At 36.6% G+C, this 23,848-nt stretch overlaps 1 protein-coding gene across 1 annotated transcript in view; it reads right to left on the bottom strand.

The window, feature by feature from the left end:
• Positions 1-1,826: 1,826 nt before the first annotated feature.
• Positions 1,827-23,848, bottom strand: part of LOC150087335 (zinc finger MYND domain-containing protein 19-like) — a 161,440-nt gene continuing 139,418 nt past the window's right edge. The window contains exons 4-7 of the mRNA XM_090371997.1: positions 21,621-21,825; positions 6,375-6,385; positions 3,523-3,572; positions 1,827-2,305 (exon numbers count right to left, since the gene is read on the bottom strand). Of these exons, the coding sequence (XP_090228123.1) occupies positions 2,103-2,305; positions 3,523-3,572; positions 6,375-6,385; positions 21,621-21,825 (469 nt within the window). The 3' untranslated portion in view covers positions 1,827-2,102. The remainder of the gene's footprint in view (positions 2,306-3,522; positions 3,573-6,374; positions 6,386-21,620; positions 21,826-23,848) is intronic.

Here is a 23,848-nt window from a genome sequence, read left to right as displayed (position 1 = left end):
ATACAAAAAAAACACAGGTATATAAAAATAATTCCTGCACAGGGATGGTCTAGTATACATAATAAAATCTGGGAAGCAACTAGTACCTGGAGATTCATCCCCTAAAAGTTTCAGGTTGAAGATGTACTTTACAAACAAGGTGTCTTCTGCATGAAAATATCTAATTTGTAAACTAAGAATATATAATGGCAATTCAAAAATGAATGAATTCAGCAAAATAACTTACACATTTACCAATGTGGCTAATGCTTTTCAGAGTAGTTTTCTTACTCGACACACTTTTTCCAATGTCCCTGCCATTCCGCTACTATTTCCTTAAAAACAACCTCTCTGATCTCATAGCAGAATTCACATATTTTCTCTTCATTGTGAGAATAGGAAAAACTCACATTAGATACGACTAGGGATGAATATTGTTGGCTGTTTGGTGTTTAATGGCTCAATGGCAACTAAGGTCATAATGTGCCAAGACAGAGTAAACACATCAAAATATATTTGGTAACCTCTAAATAGGTTACTAGGTATGAATAAAAGATATGATTATGTGGATGACACCCATTGTATGAGAACACAGGGATTCCAGCATGCATATATTTGGGACACATGTAATTGTTCGTACTGCTATTTTTAACACATTCAATTATGCCATATTCCACTGGGTTCCTTGCAAAATAATAGCTGCTGCATATTTTCCATTACAACTGATTTTTTTAAAGCCGTGTGCTCCAATCTCCTGAAGTGATTGTTAAGCTTCAAGCTAGTGAAATGTAGTTGATTGTTAAAATGCTTCAAAGCCACAACCTTTTGTTGTAGGTGTCTTCAGTTAAACTTCAGCGCTGCACCTTCTATGTTTAGATGATAGTGAATTCGGAAAGCAACCAGAAAACAAGATTAACAACACAAATCACACACACAAGAAAATATCACTTGATAATCTTTCCATTTTCTAAGGGAACAAAAAAAAAAGAAATCAATCTCTCATGAGCAGCCTTTAATAAATTTTAAATCACACCATCCAGTGAGAATAACCTGTGTGGAATAATTTGTAAAAATAAAGCTCCCATAACTGTTTTTCCCCATTTCCCTTCCAAAAAAGAGAAAATATAAAATAATGTAAAACAACTGTTAAATAGTTTTATTTATTATTTTTGTTTTCCTTTTTTTTTTCTTTCTTTTTTTCTTTTGGAAGTACAAGGAAGTTATCCCTAATATTTAGAAAAATCTACACGTATAAATCAGCTAAATAAGAATGGTTAAGAATTAAAATTACAAAATTTTCTCACATGAAAAAAAAATATATATTAAAAATAAAACAATGGGTTCAACAAGTATAAGAAATTGAATTCAATTAATGAGGCACAAAAAAAGTTACAAATCTGTGACTGTTAAAGAAGTAAAAGGAATGACTGAGTAAAGATAACAAAGATTAAATGACAAAATGTTACAAGTCCAACTTTGGTGCTGGGTGTAGGAACATATTGGAACATTGCATTAGGAAAGCAACCTGTCAGAGGTTTGTAGTATGCTAGTTGTAAATGCTAAACACAAAATAATGGCAGCAACCAACACTGTAAAATGGCAAAAGTTGGCCTCTTGCTGTCCAGTACAGAAATTCAACTCTGCACAATTACTTCTGTTTTGACTTTACAGTTCCTTGATATCACAAATTTAAGACTTATTGGACAATGAAATAATTTATCAAGAGAAACATTTTTCTTGGTATGATTCTAATTGTCCTTGCTTCGTGTTCTTGAACCTAAACAGTTATCACACTAAAATAAATAACCAATAAAATATGATTCACTTTACAGTGAAAGGACCAGAAGGTTAGAAAAGACTCATTCTCTAGCAAATACTGCCAATCAGAAGTCACTCTGACTTAAACCATTCTTTGTGAAAAGTGGACTAAAAAATGACTAAATAAATACTGACTGTGTAGGCTGTACGAAATGGCACAGTCCTTCAATGAAGAGACATTTCCATTGTCTTCTGGCAGAGCCTCTTCACCATGATTGGCATATGCATCCAAGATAAACTGGAGTGAGGTATTTAGAACCAAAGTGGTCTTTGTCAGATTTGTTTAGGTGTCAAGCTAAAGCGTTTCACCGTTCTGGAGGTCTTTCTCTCAAAATAGGACGTTGTTTTTCCCTACAAAACTTCTTATGCACAGGCCAATCACGCTGCTGACAATATGGTCCACAATATCGTGCTTCCTGACACCTACCACAGATACTGAACTCTCTTGGTTCTTGTTCAATGTTTGTGCATGGCGGATAATGGCACTCATAGTAGCAAGTAGCATCATCTGAAAAATAAAATAAAGTAATAAATATACGCAATATACATTTAACTATGATAGATGATGACAGTGTCATCACACGAAACAAGAACTTACAGCCATTCTAGACCAGTAGAAATCATTTCTAGCAAACCTGAAATCAATCTTAAATCCTAAAGGAAGGATACTGCCATTTAACTATACTAAGCAAGATATTGTTGTTGGGGTTTTAAATCATCAGAAACTTAGATCATATTCTGCCACTGAGTATACAAGTGTGTTCAGGGGATGATGTGTGTTGTGTGGGCAGAAAAGCCCAGAATGACTCATGGCAGGGGCATACTTCCTCTGCCTGAGGTCAGTTAACTACAGCCTCATTTTAAGAAGACTAGAAATTCCTCAGCTCAATTTCTCATTAATTTGTGACATGTCCCCCTTCTACTTTTACCTTAATGCAGCATGGATAGATAAAGTAGCAGCAAATTTATCAGTGGAAAGATCTAAACCACCCAAAACTTTAATTTCATAAATATATGTTCCAATCTCTATTCTCAATAATGTCCATTTCCCAAAATGTGTCAAAAAACCCCACTTATTGCTTAGCTCAATTGCCATTCATCTCAGTTACCTAATTATTCACTGATCCCTTTTGCTTTCAAGGTGGTGTATGATGTGCTTAGGCCCACTTTTATATTCTTTATCAGAGCAATCAAGGAATATCAGAGCAGAATTAATAATTTTACTTCTTAATCTGGAATCCCCTTTTGATCTCTTTACCCCATTCTTTTAAATTCATCTGCTGCCTCTATTCCCAACTCCACAAAAAAAAAAAAAAAAAAAAAAAACACTCAGAACTGCCTGACATCCTTTCTATGAAAGCCAAATTTCAAATATCCTGTTTCCCTCTTGCTTACTTAATCTCCTGCTCAGATAAGCAAGAGGAAAACAGATTTCTCGCAGAAAACATGTATTTTAAAAAAATGTTTTTTTTTTTTTTTTTTGCAAAGTCCAGAATTCCTTTCACACACACTGGTTTCTCTCCAGTGTGTGAGAAAGATGTCACTGCATTACTATAATTTTAACTCCAAGTTTGTGGTCATGCCTCAAATTGTAACCTCAAAAATCTTGAATTCACTGAGGACCAATAATCTGTAGACAATTTTTTTTTCCTTTATCAAGATTTGTATTAATATATGCTTAATGACTAAAGAAAATAAAATCATTTAAAACAAAAAAATACTTGCCTTCTTCTTCAATAATTTCGCCATTTGCATTGAATCGTTTTGCATTATTAGTTATATCAGGAAAATGCTAAAAGAAAAGCATCCTATTAAACACCGTTTAATTTTTTAAATAATTTTATTTCACTTATTTAATACTTAAGTGAAATAAAAGTAATACTTAATAAGAAAAATAAGTACATTATTAAGATTTCCATTAATAAGACTTTCATTCAAGCTTCTACCATTATACGTCTGCTTCAAAAACAACACACGAAACCTAGAAGCTACCCATCACAGTAATGTTTGTTTTAATGGGAGTTTTTTTTGGCACAAGAATAACTAAGGCCAAATTGCCTGTCATGTTATAAATGAATAGGTATAGATGAATCTGCTTTAAAAAAGTATAAATTAATCTACTTTAAAATACTAAATAGTCAGTGAGATTAGCTTTATCACTGAGAATATGACTCAGTTGTAATAAATTATGCTGTATTAAAAGAGATCAAATTTGTGAGGTAAGCAGCTCGACTGTGGGGGGCAAATCAAGGAGGATATGTTTTATTGTCGGTAGGGAGGGGCAAGGAAAATAGCGAGGACGTTCTGTTCTCACCTCCATGTGTACAATACGTGTCCTTGCAAGGGCAACCTCCCAACTGTTCAACCAGGACCTAGAGTTCCACAGTTGTAGCACTTTCTTTATTTCAAGGAATTTATAATAAATTTGGTGTTGCCATATTGATTGGTCAGCACATGCCTGCCATATAATGAGTTTGAAATACACATAAGGGAGTAAGGATGGTGAAGACAGAGTTGAATGGATTTTTAGCTGCTCGATCTGCCTGCTCATTTCCAGGATTTCAGCCTTTTTTGTATTCTGTACAATTTATCAACTGATATTATGATTTCTTTGAAAATGGGATGAGAGTAGGGATATATGTGCATTCACTGTACTTGGTGAATCAGTATACATTATAATCCCTTGATTAGGCATGTTGCTAACAAGTTCAATATGCCATTCTCACTGAACAAGTTTGGCAGTATAAACACTGCAAATAGATGAAAGATTGGTAGAACCACTGCAGCACCATATTAAATTTGGATCCATCAGCATATATTTGAAGATAACATGAATTTTCTCATACATGAGCTGAATGTAGATGCTATACATTTTAGTTGTCCAGCATGTTTTCCCTATTGCCAAAAAATGTCATCACAATGGTTTTAATATACACCATGGAGGTTCCATGTTTCTTTAGTGTCCCGGTAGATGTTGTCTAGCGAGACAACTCCGAATTAGAACTTTCAGCCTGATTCCAACAAGCTTGCTTTCATTTGATTCATTCATTTAGTAGTTCATCAAAAAATGGTTAAAGAGTTAAGGCCAAATAGGATGAAAGGGAAATGCTCCAGAGTTAAGTTTGGGTGCATGATTAACCAGAAGCAAATGTCTCTGAAGGAATAATGGAGGTTCGAGTTAATCTATATGTAAACTATGGATTGGTGATGTTCAGAAAGCACCTAAAACCATTCTAAGGACATTATGTTGAGTTCGACTGAGCCACTGCCTGATTTTCTAGTCGAGGCACACCATAGTCTAGTTGGGATTGGATTATGATCTGATACTACAGGTGAAAAAGAGTATTGGTCAGCTCTCCATGACATGGCAGAAAGTACTCTGAGGATATTCATTTTCTTTAGACAAATAGTTGGTATATACTGTATTTGTTTTAGGAAATTTAGTTTCATACCTAATATTAAGCTTAGAAATTGGATGTTGTCACTTAGTGGTATAATATGATTTCCCAAATGCAATTCTGGGTTAAAGTGCATTCTGCACTTCTTGCAAGAGTATATTTCTAATGAATAGCAATGGTTTTCCGTGGAGATGTCTGTAACCAATTTGTAGCATTCATCACTGTACTTTGACAGTTGGAGCTGCCTTTCAATGGAATACATATTCTGAGAGTGAATGGATATGGTGATGTCATCAGCATAAAGTTAAGTTTCTACAGAATTCGAGATGGTTGTCATCAGAGTGGGTAGTCTAACTGAGAAAAGTGCAGCACTGAGGTCTGATCCTTGTGGTATTCCTTTCTCCTTCATGGATATTCTAGAGCAGGGGTGGCCAACGAGTCGATCGCAGATTTAATTTCGGTCGATCACAACGAATTTTAAATATATAATCATCCCTCAATTTGTGCACCTTGTGCAATGTAATTTTTGAGATGGTAGATCATGGCACATTTTGAAGGAAAAAAGTAGATCACATCATAAATTAAGTAGGCCACTCCTGTTCTAGAGAATACACTTCAATAACAGACCTGAAAGGTCCAATCTTGGAGAAAGCTCCGAATTAAAGATGTTAAATGTCTCTCAAGTCTTGGAGCATGGAAGTCAGGATGCTAAAACACTATGTGGTGTCAAAGGCTTTGGTTGGTTGGTTTGGATTTTATTGGCACATTAGCAACTAAGGCTATAATGTGCCAAAACCTGGTCATATATAAAAAATTTAAGCTTTCAGTGACCTAATAGGTCACTGTGTCAAGATATATAATAACATAGGTATAAATAGTATAAAAGCTATATCAACAAAGAAATAACAATAAAGGGTAAATTTTAAATATGAGTAAAAAGGTTTACTGATTTTAAATAGCTAAAAACAGCAGACACATGGTCATTGTCAGAAAATATCTGGCTAAGTGTATAAGGCTCGGCTAGATGACTAAAAGCAGTAAAATATAAATCATGTTCATGTCTAAAATGTAGACACTTGGTTAAAATGTGACAAATAGTTAAAATGGTGCCACAGTTGTAGCACATACGAGAGTCATCTCCCTCAGCAGAAATGCATGTGTAAGATGACTGTGTCCTATGCGGAGGCGAGCTAGAACAACTTCCTCTCTACGGTTCCTGCATAAACTAGACTGCTAGTGTAGGATTACAAGTTTTATCTGACAGAGCTTGTTTGTGACTTGCTCATGCCAAGACTGTTGCCACTGGGACAGTAATTTAGCATGTATTTAGCATGTAGTCTGTATAGGGGACTAACAGGCAATACATGTTGTGAAGTTCTGGTGATCTGGCCGCAGCATCTGCCAGTTCATTTCCCCCGATACCAATGTGGCTTGGAATCCAGCAGAAACCAATGTCGAATGAACACCCAGACAGAGAATGTATCGCCTGCTGAATCCAGGTCACGAATGGACGATGATTATACCTCATCACTGATAAAGCTTGTAGTGTACTTGGAGAGTCAGTGTACACCATACACCTTTGATACTTGTGGGTTTTAATGTGGCACAAGGCTAACTCTATAGCATACAACTCAGCTGTATATATGTTGCATTCTTGGGGAATCTTCCCAGATATAGTACAATCTGGAAAGATAGCAGCAGATCTGACAGACAACTCAGACTTCCGAGCCATCAGTGAAAACAGGCAAGAAGTCGGAATATTTCGGTCAATGGCCAGCATAGTTGTCAGTAGACAAAAGATGGAGTTATGGACTTACCCAACTTTTTAATGGAGAAGTCGCATGATGGTAAGTGAGCATGCCAGGGTGGAAGTGGTTGCCTTGGTGACTGGGCAACATTGTCTACCATGATGTAGAGCTCTCTCTGAGTGGGATACCAAAGGGACGGTTGGCAGTCTGATGAGTATTGTATAGATTTTCTCATCGTGGCTCAAAAACAGATGTCCACGTAGGGCTGTCTGGCAGAGATTTTAATTTAAAGGTATATTTCAAAGACAATTGCTTTCATCGGAATGACAGTGATGGTGGTTCAGTTGCTTTAACATATAAACTCTGAACAGGGGATGTTCTAAATGCTCCAGTGTCAATATGAATGGCTTGGTGGTGAACTGGGTCTAGCTACCTAAGTACACTGTTTCTAGCCAATGCATACACTTGGGACCCATAGTCTAATTTAGATTGGACAAGCGCACAATAAAGGCAGAGTAAAGTGGAGTGGTCTGCTCCCCATTTATTAGAGGAGATAGCACATAGGAGGTTCAACTGCCTCATGCACTTTGTCCGCAATTGACAGATATATGGTAAAAATGTCAACTTCTTATTGAAAATGAAAAGGATTTTGTCTCGGGTGCTACTGGAATGATGTTTTGTCCGAGTTTAAGTTCCGGTTCAAGGTGAAGGTTGCATTTGCGACAAAAGTGTATGTAGACAGTCTTCTGTGGACAGAACCTAAAACCATTAGCCACTGCCCAAGAGTTGATGTGGTCAATGACCCTCATATTGCATGACACACAAAAAAAAAAAAAAAAAACGAGGTGAATATTCAGCAGAGTGCACAATTTGTAATATGATTTTCATTATTAGTTATGGTGGAGAAAATGATATTAAATGACATATGATGACAAAAACTCATCTCAAATTTAAATGCATTGGCTCAATCTTCAAAAATATCCAACTTCTTTGTGGCACCAAATTTTAATTCTGAAAGTCAAATTATAATAGCTGAAACAATATTTTGCTGCCATTCCTGTTCACATTCACAAAGCTATCATTCAACCAGATGTGCTAGAGCTTTGTTTAGTGGAATCAATACAGCTGTGGAAAAATAAAAAGCAATGCAATAGCGACTGGTGTTTTAGGCCCATTCTCAAGAAAAATGATTTTAAAAAGATTGGAAGGTGAAAACCATTTTCTATAATGACCGATGCTTCAAATAAAAGCAACATTAAAACTTTTCCTTTGATAATCCCAGGGGCTCACATGTGGTCAGCATGGGCTTGGCACACCCAGGGTCCTTGAGCTGGATATCATCATTCTTCTCTTTCTTAGTGATTCCCTTCTACTTCTCTCTCTCTTTCAGGGTAACTCAGAATTTTTTTTTTTTTTAGGTGGTGCAGCATAAGCCTCAGGCTTCCTTGCACTATATGGCTAATAATAATTAGATATTTTGATAAATTGCAAGGAGTTCAAACTTCACTTCTTAGCTTCTATTCTCTTGAAAGTGAAACATCTAAAGAGATGGCTAATTTGTTGAAAATAAAAATCGAAGCATCTGGACTTCCATTAAAAAGTATTACATCTTTCTGTGCAGATAATGCACCAGTAAATTTTGGCAAAAATCAAAGTATTTTCACAGAATTACAAAAATCTAATGCCGATATTATACCAATAGGATGTAATTGCTCATATTTTACACAACATAAAAAAAGCTGCTACTACCTTGAAAATATATATTGAAACAATTGTTATTAAAATTTATAATGAGTTTATCTTCTACAAATATAACTGCAGAATTATAATTGGTTTCAAATTTTCTATCAGTAAAGTCATATTTTACGAGTCAAGACAACTGTTTGTTTATTACAAAAATTTTTTGAAGACGACTTGTCTCTTGCAAATCTTGGATTCATTTCTCAAAAGGCACTATTGAAACTGAAAAGCGAGAATGCAAGAATCATTGATGTTTATGATATAATGGAGAGTTTAAGAACATTCTTGAAGGAAATACAAAATGAAGAGTTTTATGGTACATTAGTTGAAAATGAATTAAGAAAATGCGATAAAGATCAAGAAATGAAGTGATTCAAATTAGATGTTTCAAAATTTCATCAAAAAGCTATTACATGATTTTAATGACAATAAATTAAAAAAAACTGCAACATTTAACATTATCTAATCCACCAACATTTAATGCAATTCAGGAATTTGTAGAGATATTCAACATCAAAAATGTTAACTTAAATATGCTTTTTGAAGAAATTAAGTCTAAAGACATTTTTTGTTCATTACTGAGTAATGAAGAAAAGAAAATGCATGTTGATAAAAATTGAGTGAAATTTTTCTCAATTTCTGGAGGCAAATAATTTGTCTCCGTATTAAGCATTCCACATTAAAATGCTGCATCAGAAAGTGTTTTCAGCTTAATGAACACTGCTTGGCAGAAAGAGAGAAACTATCTTTTATTAGAAAATTTAGAAGCCAAACTTATGGTGAAAGAAAATAACACATCCTGTTCAGAATTTAAAAACTTTTTAAAATCTTCAGAAAGAGAAGAAATTTTAAAACTGGCGAAATCTAAAGAAAAAGTAGTCTTCCTCACTATTTTTAAAATAACTGTTATAAATAATATTATAGTTTATATAGGACAAATACAAATTAACAACAATCATATAACAAATAAATACTATGATTGATTGATTAAAAAAATGTATTTTAATTGTAATTTTATATTTTTCTTTTACTTTTTGAAGGAAAAAATGCTATACTACACATTTCGTTTCAAGTTGTTCCACTTAAAAATTTTCAAAATATGCCCCTTCCCCTATGGTAGGAGTTCAAACTGGATTTTTTGAAGCTCCAGGAAGTCTTGATGCTGATGATTAAATTATTTTGAATTCCCACCTTAAATGCTAATAATTTATAATGTGTGCTTGATTGCCAGATTCACTGAACCTCCTCCTAAAGAATTCCTTCGATTTAATCTTAATTATGACTTGTTAAATTAGCAAAGAAATTTGGCATTTTAGGTGCCAGAGATGGAAACAACTGTTGATGACTGAGAGAATGGTGTGAAGGAAAGCAAAAATTGAAAGAACCACAGAGTTAAATATGACATATTGTCATTGTCAATGACAAATGTCATTATAAATAACAAATATGACATTTGTAAGATTCCAATTACCCTTCCTAAAGTTTTATTTAGGTTTACAAATAGATGAGTTGGGATATTGAGAGAAGGAAAAACAAGAGGGACTTGATTAGATGGGAAGAGTTGTTATTATTTGGTTTTTAGGAGCATTAGCAACTAACGCCATATTGCTCCGGGATATGTGGTGGTCATTTCATGACCTTTCCGCATCCTCCGTATTTGGTGGTGACGGGCTCGAACCCCGGTCTAATCAAGAAGCGTGTGCTACGCACTGCTGCTCCTTCCCACCTGGCTACGGAGGTGCGATGGGAAGAGTGGATTATCTTCTCTTAGTGATAGGAGGAAGCAAATGAGACCCAAGTAGGATTGTGTCCTTATAGAAAACTAAAATTCTGCTCAAGACCAAAGATGCCCATACAATTAAAAAGTCTAGTTGTGTTGAATGTAGATGCAGACTCCAGTTCAGCTTGTTTCACATTAAAGTCACTTGCAATAATAGTAAGTGCAAAGAACTGAATCTGTGGAAATATGATATTCAGCAATCAAGTCTAGGTGATGGACATTAGTTGGGGTAAATGGAGAAAATATGCAAAAAAGATAAACATTGCCAAGCTCTCAATTGGAAGAATGCCTTAAAGAGTCTCAAGATCATTAATTATTAGAAAATTAAAAATATGTGAATCTCTTTATAATGAAGTAGGGAAACACAACCACCACAGAATTCTCTGTGGTGGTTGTGTTGCCCTGGGTAGATGGGATCTATCCAGTTATATTAAATGAGGCAGCAAAGGAAGTAAGAAAACCCTTAGCCACAATTATGAAAGCTTCTTTGGACTCAGGGGAGGTACCTATGGACTGGAAATATGACTCCAATTCACAAAGGAGGATCAAAGAGTGACAAGTAATTATAGATCTGTTAGTTTAACTTCTGTTCCAGGAAAAGTAATGGAGGCACTGGTTAAAGAAGCACTGCAGGATCATCTAGACAAGACTTCAGTTATAGCTCGGACATAGCATGATTTTGTTAAGGGAAAGTCTTGCCTGACCAATTTCATTCGATACTATGATGTGGTCACAAAGGAACTGGATTAATGGAATAACTTTGATATCATAGATTTGGATCTTAGAAAGGCTTTTGATACTGTTGCACATGGAAGACTGCTGAACAAATTGGAGCAGTGTGGCATTGGTACTATGGATAAAGGGATGGTTGAGTGGGACAGAGTGGTAATCAATGGACAATGCTCATCGTGGACTAATGTTATTAGTGGAGTCCCTCAGGGTTCAGTGTTGGGTCCATTGTTGTTTTCTGTATTTATAAATGATACTGATGAAGGTATATCAAGCTTAAAGTCCAAGTTTGCAGACGATACAAAGGTTGGCAGGGTTTTTAAGTACACTAATGACAGTACACTGCTGCAACAGGATCAAGAAAAGTTGAGTAGATGAGCTGAAAGGTGGCAAATGAAGTTTAACATTGACAAATGTAAAGTGGGAAGCAGTAACTCCAGAGTAACGTATCAACTGTGTGATACTATACTGACAGTGGCAGAGAACAAAAAGGACCTGGGCGTAATTGTGCAGGCAGATATGAAGTTTTCTGAGCAGTGCAGACGATCTGCAAGAGTAGCTCATGGTGTCTTGTCAATGATATACAGGAATTTTTCTAGCAGGGATAAGGAGGTGATAAACCCCTTGTATAAGGCAATCATCAGGCTATACCTTGAGTACCGTATGCAGGTCTGGAGGCCTCTTTTTAGGAAAGATGTAGAGCTTTTGGAACGAGTACAGAGAAGGGCAACAAGATTAGTGAATGTAACAAAGGGTTGCTCTTACGAAGAAAGGCTTAAGTTTTGCAAATTACAGTGTCTGGAGACTAGGCATCTGCAAGGTGATCTGATTGAGGTGTATAAAGCCTTGAATGGTTTGAGCATGCTCGATGCTGATGGGATTCTTCCTCTTGCTCAGACTAATCACCCGAGAGGGCATAAATTCGAATTGAGGAAAGACAGATGTAGGATAGATGTGCGGAAGTTTGCCTTTAGCCAGCGGGTAGTTGGTTGGTAGAACAGACTTCCATCCCTTGTTGTTGAAGTTGATAGCCTAAATAAATTTAAGGCTCAGCTGGACAGGTATTTTGAACAAACGGAGGGGTGAAATGGGAGAGTTTATGGCTGATGCTGCGCATAATCTTGCTTTCTTGCATCGCATGCCTCTACTAATGCTAATAACTCATTGTTTTTTAGTTATTTGTTCCAAGACCTCAGAAGTTGAAATTTTCGCTATATAACTAAGCTTATCTCTCTAAAAGGTCATTTTTTATAATGTAAATTGTATTAGTTACCAATTCAAATCATTAAAATGCACTATACTTTCATCATTATCATATGTTTCATTATAAAAATCAATTTTGAACACCTTTGTGATATTTTTATAAAACCACGACCATAAAACAAAAACAATTTGCTGGACTTTCCCGTTTATTGGGCTTTTCTGTTAGCACAATCAATTATAAACAGGTAGTAAACTATGTTATTGCATTTTCAAAAATACTGATTTTTTTTTTTTTTTTTTTGTTAGTTAGTTATTGGCACATCAGCTTCTGTGACCATAATGCACCTCCCACGGTTTTTGCACTACTCTGATCCAAGCCCAAGGCAGGATTCGAACCCGCGACCTTGGGGTTGCCAGGCAGACACTTTACTCACCTGACTAGCCCGGTCGGCGCAAAAATACCAATAACTGAATTGTGTAGGTTTTTACGTTATTATGGTGAAATGTGTTTCCCCTTCACTACAATCTGCAATCATATAAAAAACAAATTTTCAGAATCTTCTTTTCATTCCTTTTTTTTTAAGCTTTGTAAAGTTGTTACTCCATGCGAATTGTGTTAACTGCAATCTCACTTGTGCGTATCATGTTAGTTAGTTGCAATTTGTGCGCGCCATTAAAAAATGCTTATACATGCTATCGTGAAATTTATAAAGAAAAGAGAAGAGATTATTTTGGAAACAAACTCCTCTTGAAGCATTTCTGAAGAAGATGACTCCTTGTGCAACAAACCAACACGTGATCAACAGTTGTGCATTTAGTCGATGATGATGAATAAACATTTTTAACATTTGTAAGTCAAATAATTTCTTTAAATTAGTTGCTTGATTTTACAGGCTATGTTTTCATTTATTTTGATAAATCAATCATTGTTTAAACAAACTAATTAGCTAACTAATTTCATTGTTGATAAAGTAACCCGTTTTTAACATTGTCTATGGGAAATAAATTCCTGCTCTACGAGTTTGCTTTAACAAGCGTGTGCTAGGAATGAATTAACTTGTAAAGTCAGGAACTACCTATATTGCTGTCCTTACATTACATCTTTTCACCATCACTTTTCCAATTTATTTATGTCCTTAAACTTAGGCAAGTCAGGGCAGATTATGAGAAGTCTCTGCCAGAGAATGCATCAAACAGCAGCAAAGGCCTCTATGCTTATGTTAACAGTAGAAGGAAGGTTTAAATCATATTGGGCCATTTGATGTCAATGGGTTAGCTGCTGATGACCCTGCTTACGTTGCTGACAGACTGAATAGGTATTTTTGTCATCTACCTTCACATACAAGACATTCTTTAGGGAAGAGGATGCTAGATGTTTATCTCTCTAATAAGGACCTACGTGATTTTGTGACAACTAAAAGGAAAATGGAAGATAAACTGTTGGATCTAAACATAAAAAAGGCACCTGATGTGGATGAAATCTATCCAATTATATTAAGTTAGGAGCAATGGAGCCATAATTATAAGAGCATTCTAGGATTCATGGAAGGTCCCCTATGGATTGATGTGCAAATGTATCCCCAATTCATAAAGGGATATCAAAAGGTGACATGAGTAATTACAGACCTGTAGCTTAAAATCAGTTCCAGGGAAAATAATGGAGCCATTGGTTAAAGAAGTAATGCTAGACAGGAATGCAATTATACTGCAGTCACAGTATGGATTTGTTAAGGGGCAGTCTTGTCTAACCAATCTGATGGGATACTATGATGCAGTGACCAAGGAACTGGATGCAAAAAAATAATTTTGATATCATATACAGGAACTCCCAGACTTATGTAAGGGTTGCCTTCCATGGAATGCTACGTAAGTCTGGGAATTTTCCCCATGTTCAGGCAGCACTCGCAACTGTGCTCGTTGAATTGATTGAATCAAAAAAGAAATATACGACAAACATGTAAATAGAATTATTTATTGTATTTCTTCAATTTTTTTATCCCATGCACAGGAAAAATTACAAAAGCGTGCAATTTAAAAAAATTTCAAAATTATAAAATTACAAAAAAAGGAGAGGAGACAGGCATAACGTCAGTAAGTTTTACCTCTCGAGCATCGTTGCCAGAATAGACGTCTTCGGCTGATAAGTGCACCACTGTGAATATTGAGGGCTGTGGAGATTTAGAAGGGGGTCAGCCACTCAACCTTATGAAAGAACATACTAATGGATGACTGGAAGGTGGCTTTTTTCTTTTCATCGTAGATTTCTTTGTAGCAAGCAGGCATATCATTCACCTCTCTGTTAACTTTTAAGAATCGTTCATTGTCAATATCCATCTTCTCAAACCTCACCACTGCCAATGCAATTTCATGAAATGCCATTGCCATCTCTCTGGCAATGAAGTGTCTCGGGTGCTCATTTGGTTCATCTTGAGCTTCATTGGCATTTTCTTCTTTCACTATCGCTGCCTGCAAGTCAATATCTTATTCGTTAGATAATTCCTCTATTAACTCATCCAAGTCTTTGGCATCAACCTCCAACTTAGGTAGCTCTGCAACCAATACAATCTTATCTGTAACCTCTTCATATGATTCGTCTTTTTCAAGTCCTCAGTACCCTTTTTTCGTGCCGTGAGTATATTTTCTTCTATGCACGATTTAAACAACTTTTAGTAATTACCGGCCAGGCCTTATTATTGTTTAAGATGGTGTGGTAAATATTGTAAGATTTCCAAGTCGCTCAACGTAAAATTTTTCTCACCGTCTACTGAAGACAATGCCTGAGCAAATGTTGTGCATAAATAGTATGCTTTTAAATTCTAAATAACACCCTAATCCATAGGTTGCATGAGTGAAGTAGTGTTTGGCAGTAGAAATAACTCTCACGTTCAAATTGAAATCATCCAGATGTGTAGGAAGACCAGGAACATTATCTAAAAGAAGCAAAATCGTGAAAGGAACATAGTTGTCTTTCCAATATTTTTCAACCTTGGGAATGAAGTAGAATTTAAACCAATCCTCAAAGAGAGATATTGTTATCCATGCTGTCTGGTTCGATTGGAAATGCACGGGTAGGGTGGCTTTATTGATGCCCTTAAATGCACGAGGATTTGCAGAATGGTACATAAGCAGTGGTTTTAATCTGTAATGCCCTCGAAGAAATTAATGAGGGGCCCGTCAAGCTCTCAGCTGCCCAATTCAATGCCAGAGCTCACTATTGTGCATCGGGCAACACAGCAGCAATCTCCAAGGCAGAATGCACTGGTCCCAAAGGAACTAGTTATTGTCGGTGACTATTGTCTGGGAGATGGGTAATATATTGTGTAAAAAGGATAGATGGAATAGGACCAGGGTATGTCTGCCAGGGGAAAAAGTTGATGATGTTGTGAAACATATATGATCTTTTAAGGACACAAAGGGTGATATTGTTGTACAAGTTGGCACCAACAACATTAAGAGTAGAAGATCTCCAGATTTACTTAACAAGTACAGGTCAATGTTGCAAAAAAGTCATAAGTTAGGGTTAAATTTGAGTGTCTGCAATTCTGCCCAGACACGATAGAAGAGAGTACATGAGAGCCTTGTCAATCAATTTGGCCATGGAGGGAATGTGCAAGGCTGATGGGGTAAAATTTTTTTCAGTGTGGTCTGTGCTTGTTAACAGGAGAGACTGCTTGTACAGCGATGGGATATACTTAAATAGAAAGGGTGCAAGAATATTTACTGATGCTATTGAGGCAGCGTTAGGTGGGTCGGAAAACTGCTAGCTTGGGGGATTCGCAGAATAAAAGGTTAAAAGTAGTCGCAGGCAAAGGTGAAGTTGATTCTTGCACCACTTCTATTAGAATAAGCAGCAGCCTGGAGCGAGGGGTGCTGGGGGTTTCAGGGACTGATGGCAGTCATCGTGAAACAGGTGGGTATATGGGATGTGTTAAGGTAACAAAGAATAAGAATAGGTGCATGTATAATTGCATGTATACCAATACTAGAAGTATAGTAAATAAATTTGATTAATTTGAAGTGTTGGTCAAGACATCAAAGGCAGATATTGTTGGAATATCAGAGATGTGGTGTGACACAGATATTAGGAATGCAGAATTGGAATTTGGGGAGTACAATGTGTACAGAAAGGATAGGAAGGGAGGAGGGGTTATGCTGTTAATTAAGAAAATCAAAATCAAAAGAAGTGCATCCAGTTGATGTAGATGGACAGTGCACTGTTGAATCAGTTTGGTGTGACATAAGCACTGCAAAAGCAAAAATAGGAGTAGGAGTGTGTTATAGGCCGAATGACTCGAATTAGTACAACAAACAATTGTACAGAGAAATAGTGGGCTAGTAAATCAGAATGTCTTATAATGGGGGATTTTATCTTCCCAGATATTGACTGGAACTTGCGGATTGGTCATTCGCACACTAGCAAGACTTTTCTGGATTTATTGGATGATTGTTTCCTACTGCAGCATGTCCAAGAGACAACCAGAGAGGGCAATACTCTTGATCTCGTTATCAGCAGTGATCATTCGTGTATTAAGAATTTGCAGATAAAGGAACCACTAGGTGACAGTGATCACAATGTACTGATGTGGGATTTACTTAAAGATATAATTACCATCTGGGGTAAAGGAAAGGGTTTTTTCTTTCGTAAAGGTGACTACAGTGGTCTCAGACAGATTTTAATTCTGTACAGTGCAATCAACTGATGATGTTACCAACAGCAAATTCTAAGTGGGAAGCATTCAGGGAATTAATCATGGAAGCTACTAAACATTTCATACCTATTAAGAAATATTGTTCAAGGTTTAGGATTACATGGTTGTCAAACGAACTAATGAGATTCGTGGCAGAGAAGAAAAATGCATGGGATGCATATAAATTATCAGGCAACACAGAAGCCTAAGGCAGATATAAGCTAGTCTGTAATCAAGTCACAAAGGAGGGAGGTTAAGGCTGGCAAAGGCAGATGAGAAATCTTTGGCAAAAGATACTAAGAAAAACAGCAAGGATTTCTTTACTTATATATTCTAAAAGGAAGGGGATGAATCAGATTGTTCCACTTGATATCAATGGTTTGACTGTTGATGATCCTGCTCAGATAGCAAACCAACAGTGAGTATTTTGCATTTACATTCACACATGACTTATTACGGATTGAAAATGCCAGAAGGTTATCAAATTTTAGTAGGATGCTAAATGATTTTGTAATAACTGAGAGCAAAGTGGAGGAGAAATTTTTGAAGTTAAACATAAGAAAGGCACCTGGCGTGGATGGGATCTATCCAGTTATATTAAAGGAGGCAGCAAAGGAACTAAGCAAACCCTTAGCCATAATTATGAGAGCATCCTTGGACTCAGGGAAGGTTCCCACGGACTGGAGATGTGCAAATGTATCCCCAATTCATAAAGGGGGATCGAAGGGGATCGTAATCTGAACAAGTGGAAGGATCTTATCAGAATTCAGCGTGCTCAACCCATTCAAGGCCTAAGCCATTCATTACAAACCTAAGGGGTCATAAATTCAAATTGAGGAAAGACAGCTGTAGAATAGATGTGCGGAAATTTGCCTTTAGCCAGCAGGTGGTTAATTGCTGGAACAAACTTCCAGCAGTTGTTGTGGAAGTTGATAGGTTAAATAAATTTAAGGAGGAACTGGACAAACATTCAGAGGGAATGGTTGTGAGAATTTTTTTTTTTTTTTTGGCTGATCTTACATAAGCTCAAACGCTTGCTTTCTTGCATCACATGCCACTATTACTCCTGCTGCATTAGCCCCAAGAAAGAGTGTGGCTCTATCTTTTGATGCCTTGAAATCTGGCATTGTATTTTCCTCTTTGGCAATGTATGTTTGATTCGACATTTTTTTCCAATACAGATCAGTCTTGTTAACGTTAAAAATTTGTTGCATTGACACCTTCATCAATAATTTTTTCCAACACATCACAAAATTTCTCTGTAGCTGCAGAATCCGCACTGGCGACTTCGCTGCATACTTTAACATTGTGTAAACCACTCGTTTCTTGCCACAAACTTGGGTTGGAGTTTGCCATACTTATCCTTAATATCTTTATAAATACTTGTTGCTTTTGTCTGAATGGCCATTAGACTCAGGGGCACTTGCTTCTGAAACTGATTTTGCATCCATATTATTAACAGTTGTTCCATCTTCGATATAGCACCTGAACGCTATTTTGTGGTCACTGGTGATCTTAAGTGTGTTGATCCTTTGATATTTTCTTTTATACACGCACTGTCTTTTAGAATAGTATTCACTGTTGAAGCAGCGAGACCTAATTCCCTTGCAATAGATGACAAACTTTGTCCTGCTTCGTACTTCTTAATCATTTTCATCTTCATTTCTAAATAAATTTTGTTTTGTTCCCTGGGCACTACCACCACTTGCAGTTTTGGGTGGTCGCTTTCCCTTCATCATTGTAATACATAAATAGGAATGAAGGGAAGTTTCTGAAAATTTGTTTTTTTATATGACTGAAGATTTCAGTGAAGGGGAACACGTTTCACCATGATAGCATAAAAACCCACAAATTACAGTTATCAGTATTATCGCAAATGCAATAAGATAGAGTTTACTACAGAAAAGCTCAATAAATCGGAAAGTGCAAATTGTTTTTGTTTTTTGGTCATGACCTTCAGAAACGTGCTTTAGAAAAATATCACAAAGGCATTCAAAATTGATTCTTATAATGGGAACATATGATAACAATGAACGGGTAATGCAATTTCCATCATAAATATGACCTTGTAGAGAGATAAATAGCTTAGTAATATAGCAAAATTTTCAGCTTCCAAGGACTTGGAACGAATTACAAAAAAAAGTGTTATTGAGTTCACATTAGGATATTTTCATGATACCTCCGTTTATTCCTATGGGATGCAAAATACGTTTCCACGAACTTTAAGTTTACACCGGACAGCAAAAATTTACGTAAAGTCTAATTTCCATAAGTCGAGTGTTACATAAGTCGGGAAGTTCCTGTATTTTGGATTTCAGGAAGGCTTTTAATACTGTTGTACATAGAAGACTGCTGTACAAACTGAAGCAATGTGACATTAAGGACACACTTACTGCTATGGATAAAGGGATGGTTCAGTAGAAGATAGAGTGGTAGTGCTGGCCCATTGTTGCTTTCGATATTTATTAATGATATTGATGAAGGTATATGAGGCTTAATTTCTAAGTTTGTCAATGATACAAAAATTGGCAGGGTGGTTAAGTACAGTAATCGGGGTGAGGTACTGCATATGAGTACCAGTAATCCCAGAGTAACTTACAACTGTGTGGTACAACACTCAGGGTAGTGGAGAATGAAAAAGACCTGGTTTAATTGCACAGTCAGACATGAACTTCTCTTAGCAGTGCAGACAAGCTGTCATGACAGCTCACTGAGTTTTGCCAATGATATACAGAACCTTTGCTAGCAGCAATACGGTGTTATCCCTTTGTATAAGACCATGGTTAGGCCACTTCTTCAGTACTGTATACAGGTCTGGAGGTCTCAATTTAGGAAGGACATAGATCTGCTGGAACATGTGCAGAGAAGAGCAACCAGATTGATAAAGGGAACAAAAGAGTGTTCTTTCCAAGAAAGACACCTACAAAATGATCTGACCAATGTTTAAGGTTTTGAATGGATTGAGCAAGCTCAATGCTGATAGCATTCTTCCTCTTGTTGAGACTACACATATGAGGAAGTATAAATTCAAGCTAAGAAAAGATAAGTTGCAGGATAAATGTGCAGAGGTTTTCATTCTGCCAGCAGATGGTTGATAGTTTGAACAGACTTCCATCTGTTGTTGTTGTGGAAGCGAATGGTTTGAATAAATTCAAAGAAGAACTAGACAAATTCTTGGAGGGTATGGATGGGTGGAGTATACAGTTCTTTGTTGTTGGGTTCTTTGGCTGATGCTATATAAGCTTGCTTTCTTTCATCACTTGCCACTACTACTTCTATTACAATCTGCCACACAGTAACAAGTGTCACCTAGAGGCAATAATAACTCTTGATGATTTAAGGCCAACGCGTTTTGCCAGCCTTTGGAAAATTCAAAAACAACAATGATCCAGAACCAATCACTGGGGAGAAGGATCAATGTGAAAAGTATCATGACCCAGCAGTTACACATGATATTGCAGCTCACCTATGATCCTAACACGTTACAGCTTATACAGTAGCCTCTCATTACGAATCGATTCAAAAGGTTTGCTAAAATCTAAAATAAATGTTGAAATTATATCCGACATCCTGCTCATGAGTAATCAAAATTGCTAACCAGGTTAGCTAAGCATAATTTTCCCTTATGAAATCATTGTATACCCTTCATAATTCTATTTCTATCTTTTCCTAGTATTGCAGTCCCTAATTTTCCATAATTTTATTGACTCCATAATTTTCCCTACGATTGAAGTCAGACTGACTGGATCTGTTGTTACCCACTTCACTCTTTGAACCATTTATATATTGGTTCTGGATCAGCACTTTGCCAATCCAGAGGAATTGCTTCAAAGTCCAATCATGTAACAACATTTATTAAGGTAGGAATTAAACAGTTACCACAACTTTATCTACTACTACTAAACTTTAAAAAATAGGGCAGGATTTCTCATCACTGTATAAAATTGACAAAACAATGACACTCAATTAAGCATGGGACATGTACAGCAATTTATACGTTACGGGATTTTATTATTTTTTTTATGAAAACCCCAAACACAAAAGGTATCAAAACCTATAGTACTTAGTACCATGCATGGGTTGCTCTGGAGACTAAAAACATTGGTTTCACCACTTCAAGCCTCCAATAAGCAAAGTGGTGGTATTCCACCAGTTGATGAGAGTCATCTACCACCAAGTAATACATTGACCTTACAGTCCCCTAACAGTGAATCCCCTAATCAAGCACTCTGCCAAAGGCATAGGGACAGTGTACATGCATTCATTGTGTTCACAAGCAAATTTGCATATTGTGGGAACTGAAAATCCAACATAGCTTAATCCACGAGAGGCCTCTACTCCATTCAGATGAGGTTGGATAACTACAATCCCGATTGAAGGAACCTTTACAAATTGCTTGAGTCTACAATAAGACTAATCTGGAACCTCTCCAAATGAGTGACAAATAGTGAAACCATACTGTTATATTTAATTATAAGTTTTTTTTTATAATGCTATGCAAACTGCATGCTATACAAATTGCATTTTATCTACTTACCTCTTCAACTAAGTGATCAGGAGGTAACTGCTGAATAGCAGCCCAATACAAAGATTGCTCCCTTTGTTTCATTTGTGGTTCTAAGAAGAATGGTTCAGAATAACCAAATGGAAGAAGACACAAGTTTTCTAGCCTATTATCCATAGTAATTCCATTCTTGTGGACTACTCGAAACCCAGGGGCAATTCCACCAAAATGTCTTTCCCTAAAAAAAAAATAATTTGTCACTGCACTTCAAGAAGACCACTAGTTTTATACCTTATTACATACCGTTAATATATAATGAAACATGTTATAAACATACATAATGAAAAATATTTTTATAAAAAAAAAACTATATTTTTAAAATATTTAATTTTTTAAAATTACACTGCATTATAAAAATTTAAGTTCCAGTAGAGAAAAAAATGTATTATCTGCTTCCTCCAAATATTTATCAAATCTAGTAGTAATCTAGTAGTGGTCCTTGAGAATGTCACAGACATTCTCTCAGATACGCCAGACAAGCTGTACTTGTTACCTGGGAGTCTAAAACACTGATGGAACTGATATTCGGGTGACTTTCAAGTCAAGTGGACCCAATTTCGGCGAAGTCCAGACAGTCTGTGACAGCCAAATCCTCTGCTTGCACCTTCATGATGGTGGGACTGTTAGTAATCCTGGGTATAAACTATGTGCGCAAGCACTGTGGGTGACTACCCAGGTATGAACCAATGTAAGCAGGGGTCGAGGTGTTGCGCCCACACCACATGAAGGAATGCCACCCCTCTGTGTTACCAGTCAATACTAGGTAATAGATGACTCGTCAACCAGTGCAATCCCACCACTTTGTTTATTGGAGGCTTGAAGTGGTGGAACCCGTGTTTAGTCTCCAGAGCTAAGTTCCGTTCAATACTTCCTCATCTCTTCCATAATGCAGTATGACTGATGACTTTTCAGGTTAGGATGAACATCATGGCGAGATCCAATCTTCCTTACATTTAGAGGGTACAGCTCTAAAACTGTGTTCGCAGGCTGGCTGCTAGTTAGAACACTAGACCAAACCTAATGGTAACTCATTAGGAGACTTCCGGATCAGCTAATTTATAATCATGCTACCTCTAGCATGATTATAAATTAGAGGGAGTTCGAGTAGTGTGTATGCAGGGGGCATTGTCGAGGCCACGTTATGTCAAGAATCTGGATATATATTCTTACCATGTATACGCCATTTCCAAAAATTTCCAAAACCTCCCAAACACTTCCTAGTTCATTTCACAAATATACATGGTCTCGGTTCTAATCTCAATGACATCCATTTCCACTTGCAGTCTGCCAAACCCCATTTACTTTTTCTGACATAACCTCAGTTATCGGTTGATTCAACTACTGCTCATCTCAGTTGCCCAAACTATTCAGCTGCACGATTCCTTTCGCCTCAAAGATGGTATTTGTGCATATATTCATTCCAGTATTCCCTGTCAGAGATTTGGTAATTTGGAATCTCCTCTTTTCGACCTTCTCTGGCTTAAAATCTCTTCCTCATTTCTTTCAAAATTCATCTGTTGTCTCTACCGTTCTCCCAACTCCACTAATCACTTTAAACTCTTTGACTTCCTCTCTTTCCGACTTGACTTTCTCCAATCCAACTTTCCTAACAGTGAGGTAATTTTCCTTTGTGATTTTAATGTTCACAACTCCAGCTGGCTTCCGTTTTCTGGTCACACCGACCCAGCTGTTCGAGATGCTGAGGCTTTTGCAATTACTTTGCACAGATTGTTCATTTACCTACAAGAATACCAGACAATCCTAACCATACAGCCAACACGCTTGATCTTTTTCTCACAAACAATCCTAAGTACACGGTTAAAGTGAGTGGTCCTTTAGGCACTTCAGATCACAACTTGGTGATTGTCTCTTCTCCAATGGAGCCTTTATCTCATGGCTATTCCCAACCTCATTGTTTGGCATTACAAGAATGCAAAATGGGATGACCTGCAAGATTTCTTTTCCTTGGTCGGATTACTGTTTCAAAACTTCTGATGTCAATGTTGGCTCTGACTGTGTCAGTGAAATTATTCTTGTAAGAATGGAATACTTTATTCCACACTCCACTTTAAAATCTCTTCCTTTATCTAAACCTTGGTTTTCCAATAAATGTGCTAAGGCTGATCATGAGAAGAACGTTGCATATCGTAATGGGCTTGTATCCAAATCTCCAGTTTCATTTTCTGCCTACACCAAAGCTC

This window comes from Mastigoproctus giganteus, chromosome 4 (assembly GCF_048544385.1).
Source record: "Mastigoproctus giganteus isolate SK-2022 chromosome 4, ASM4854438v1, whole genome shotgun sequence".
Classification (NCBI taxonomy): domain Eukaryota; kingdom Metazoa; phylum Arthropoda; class Arachnida; order Uropygi; family Thelyphonidae; genus Mastigoproctus; species Mastigoproctus giganteus.
This window is presented reverse-complemented; position numbering and strand designations above follow the sequence as displayed.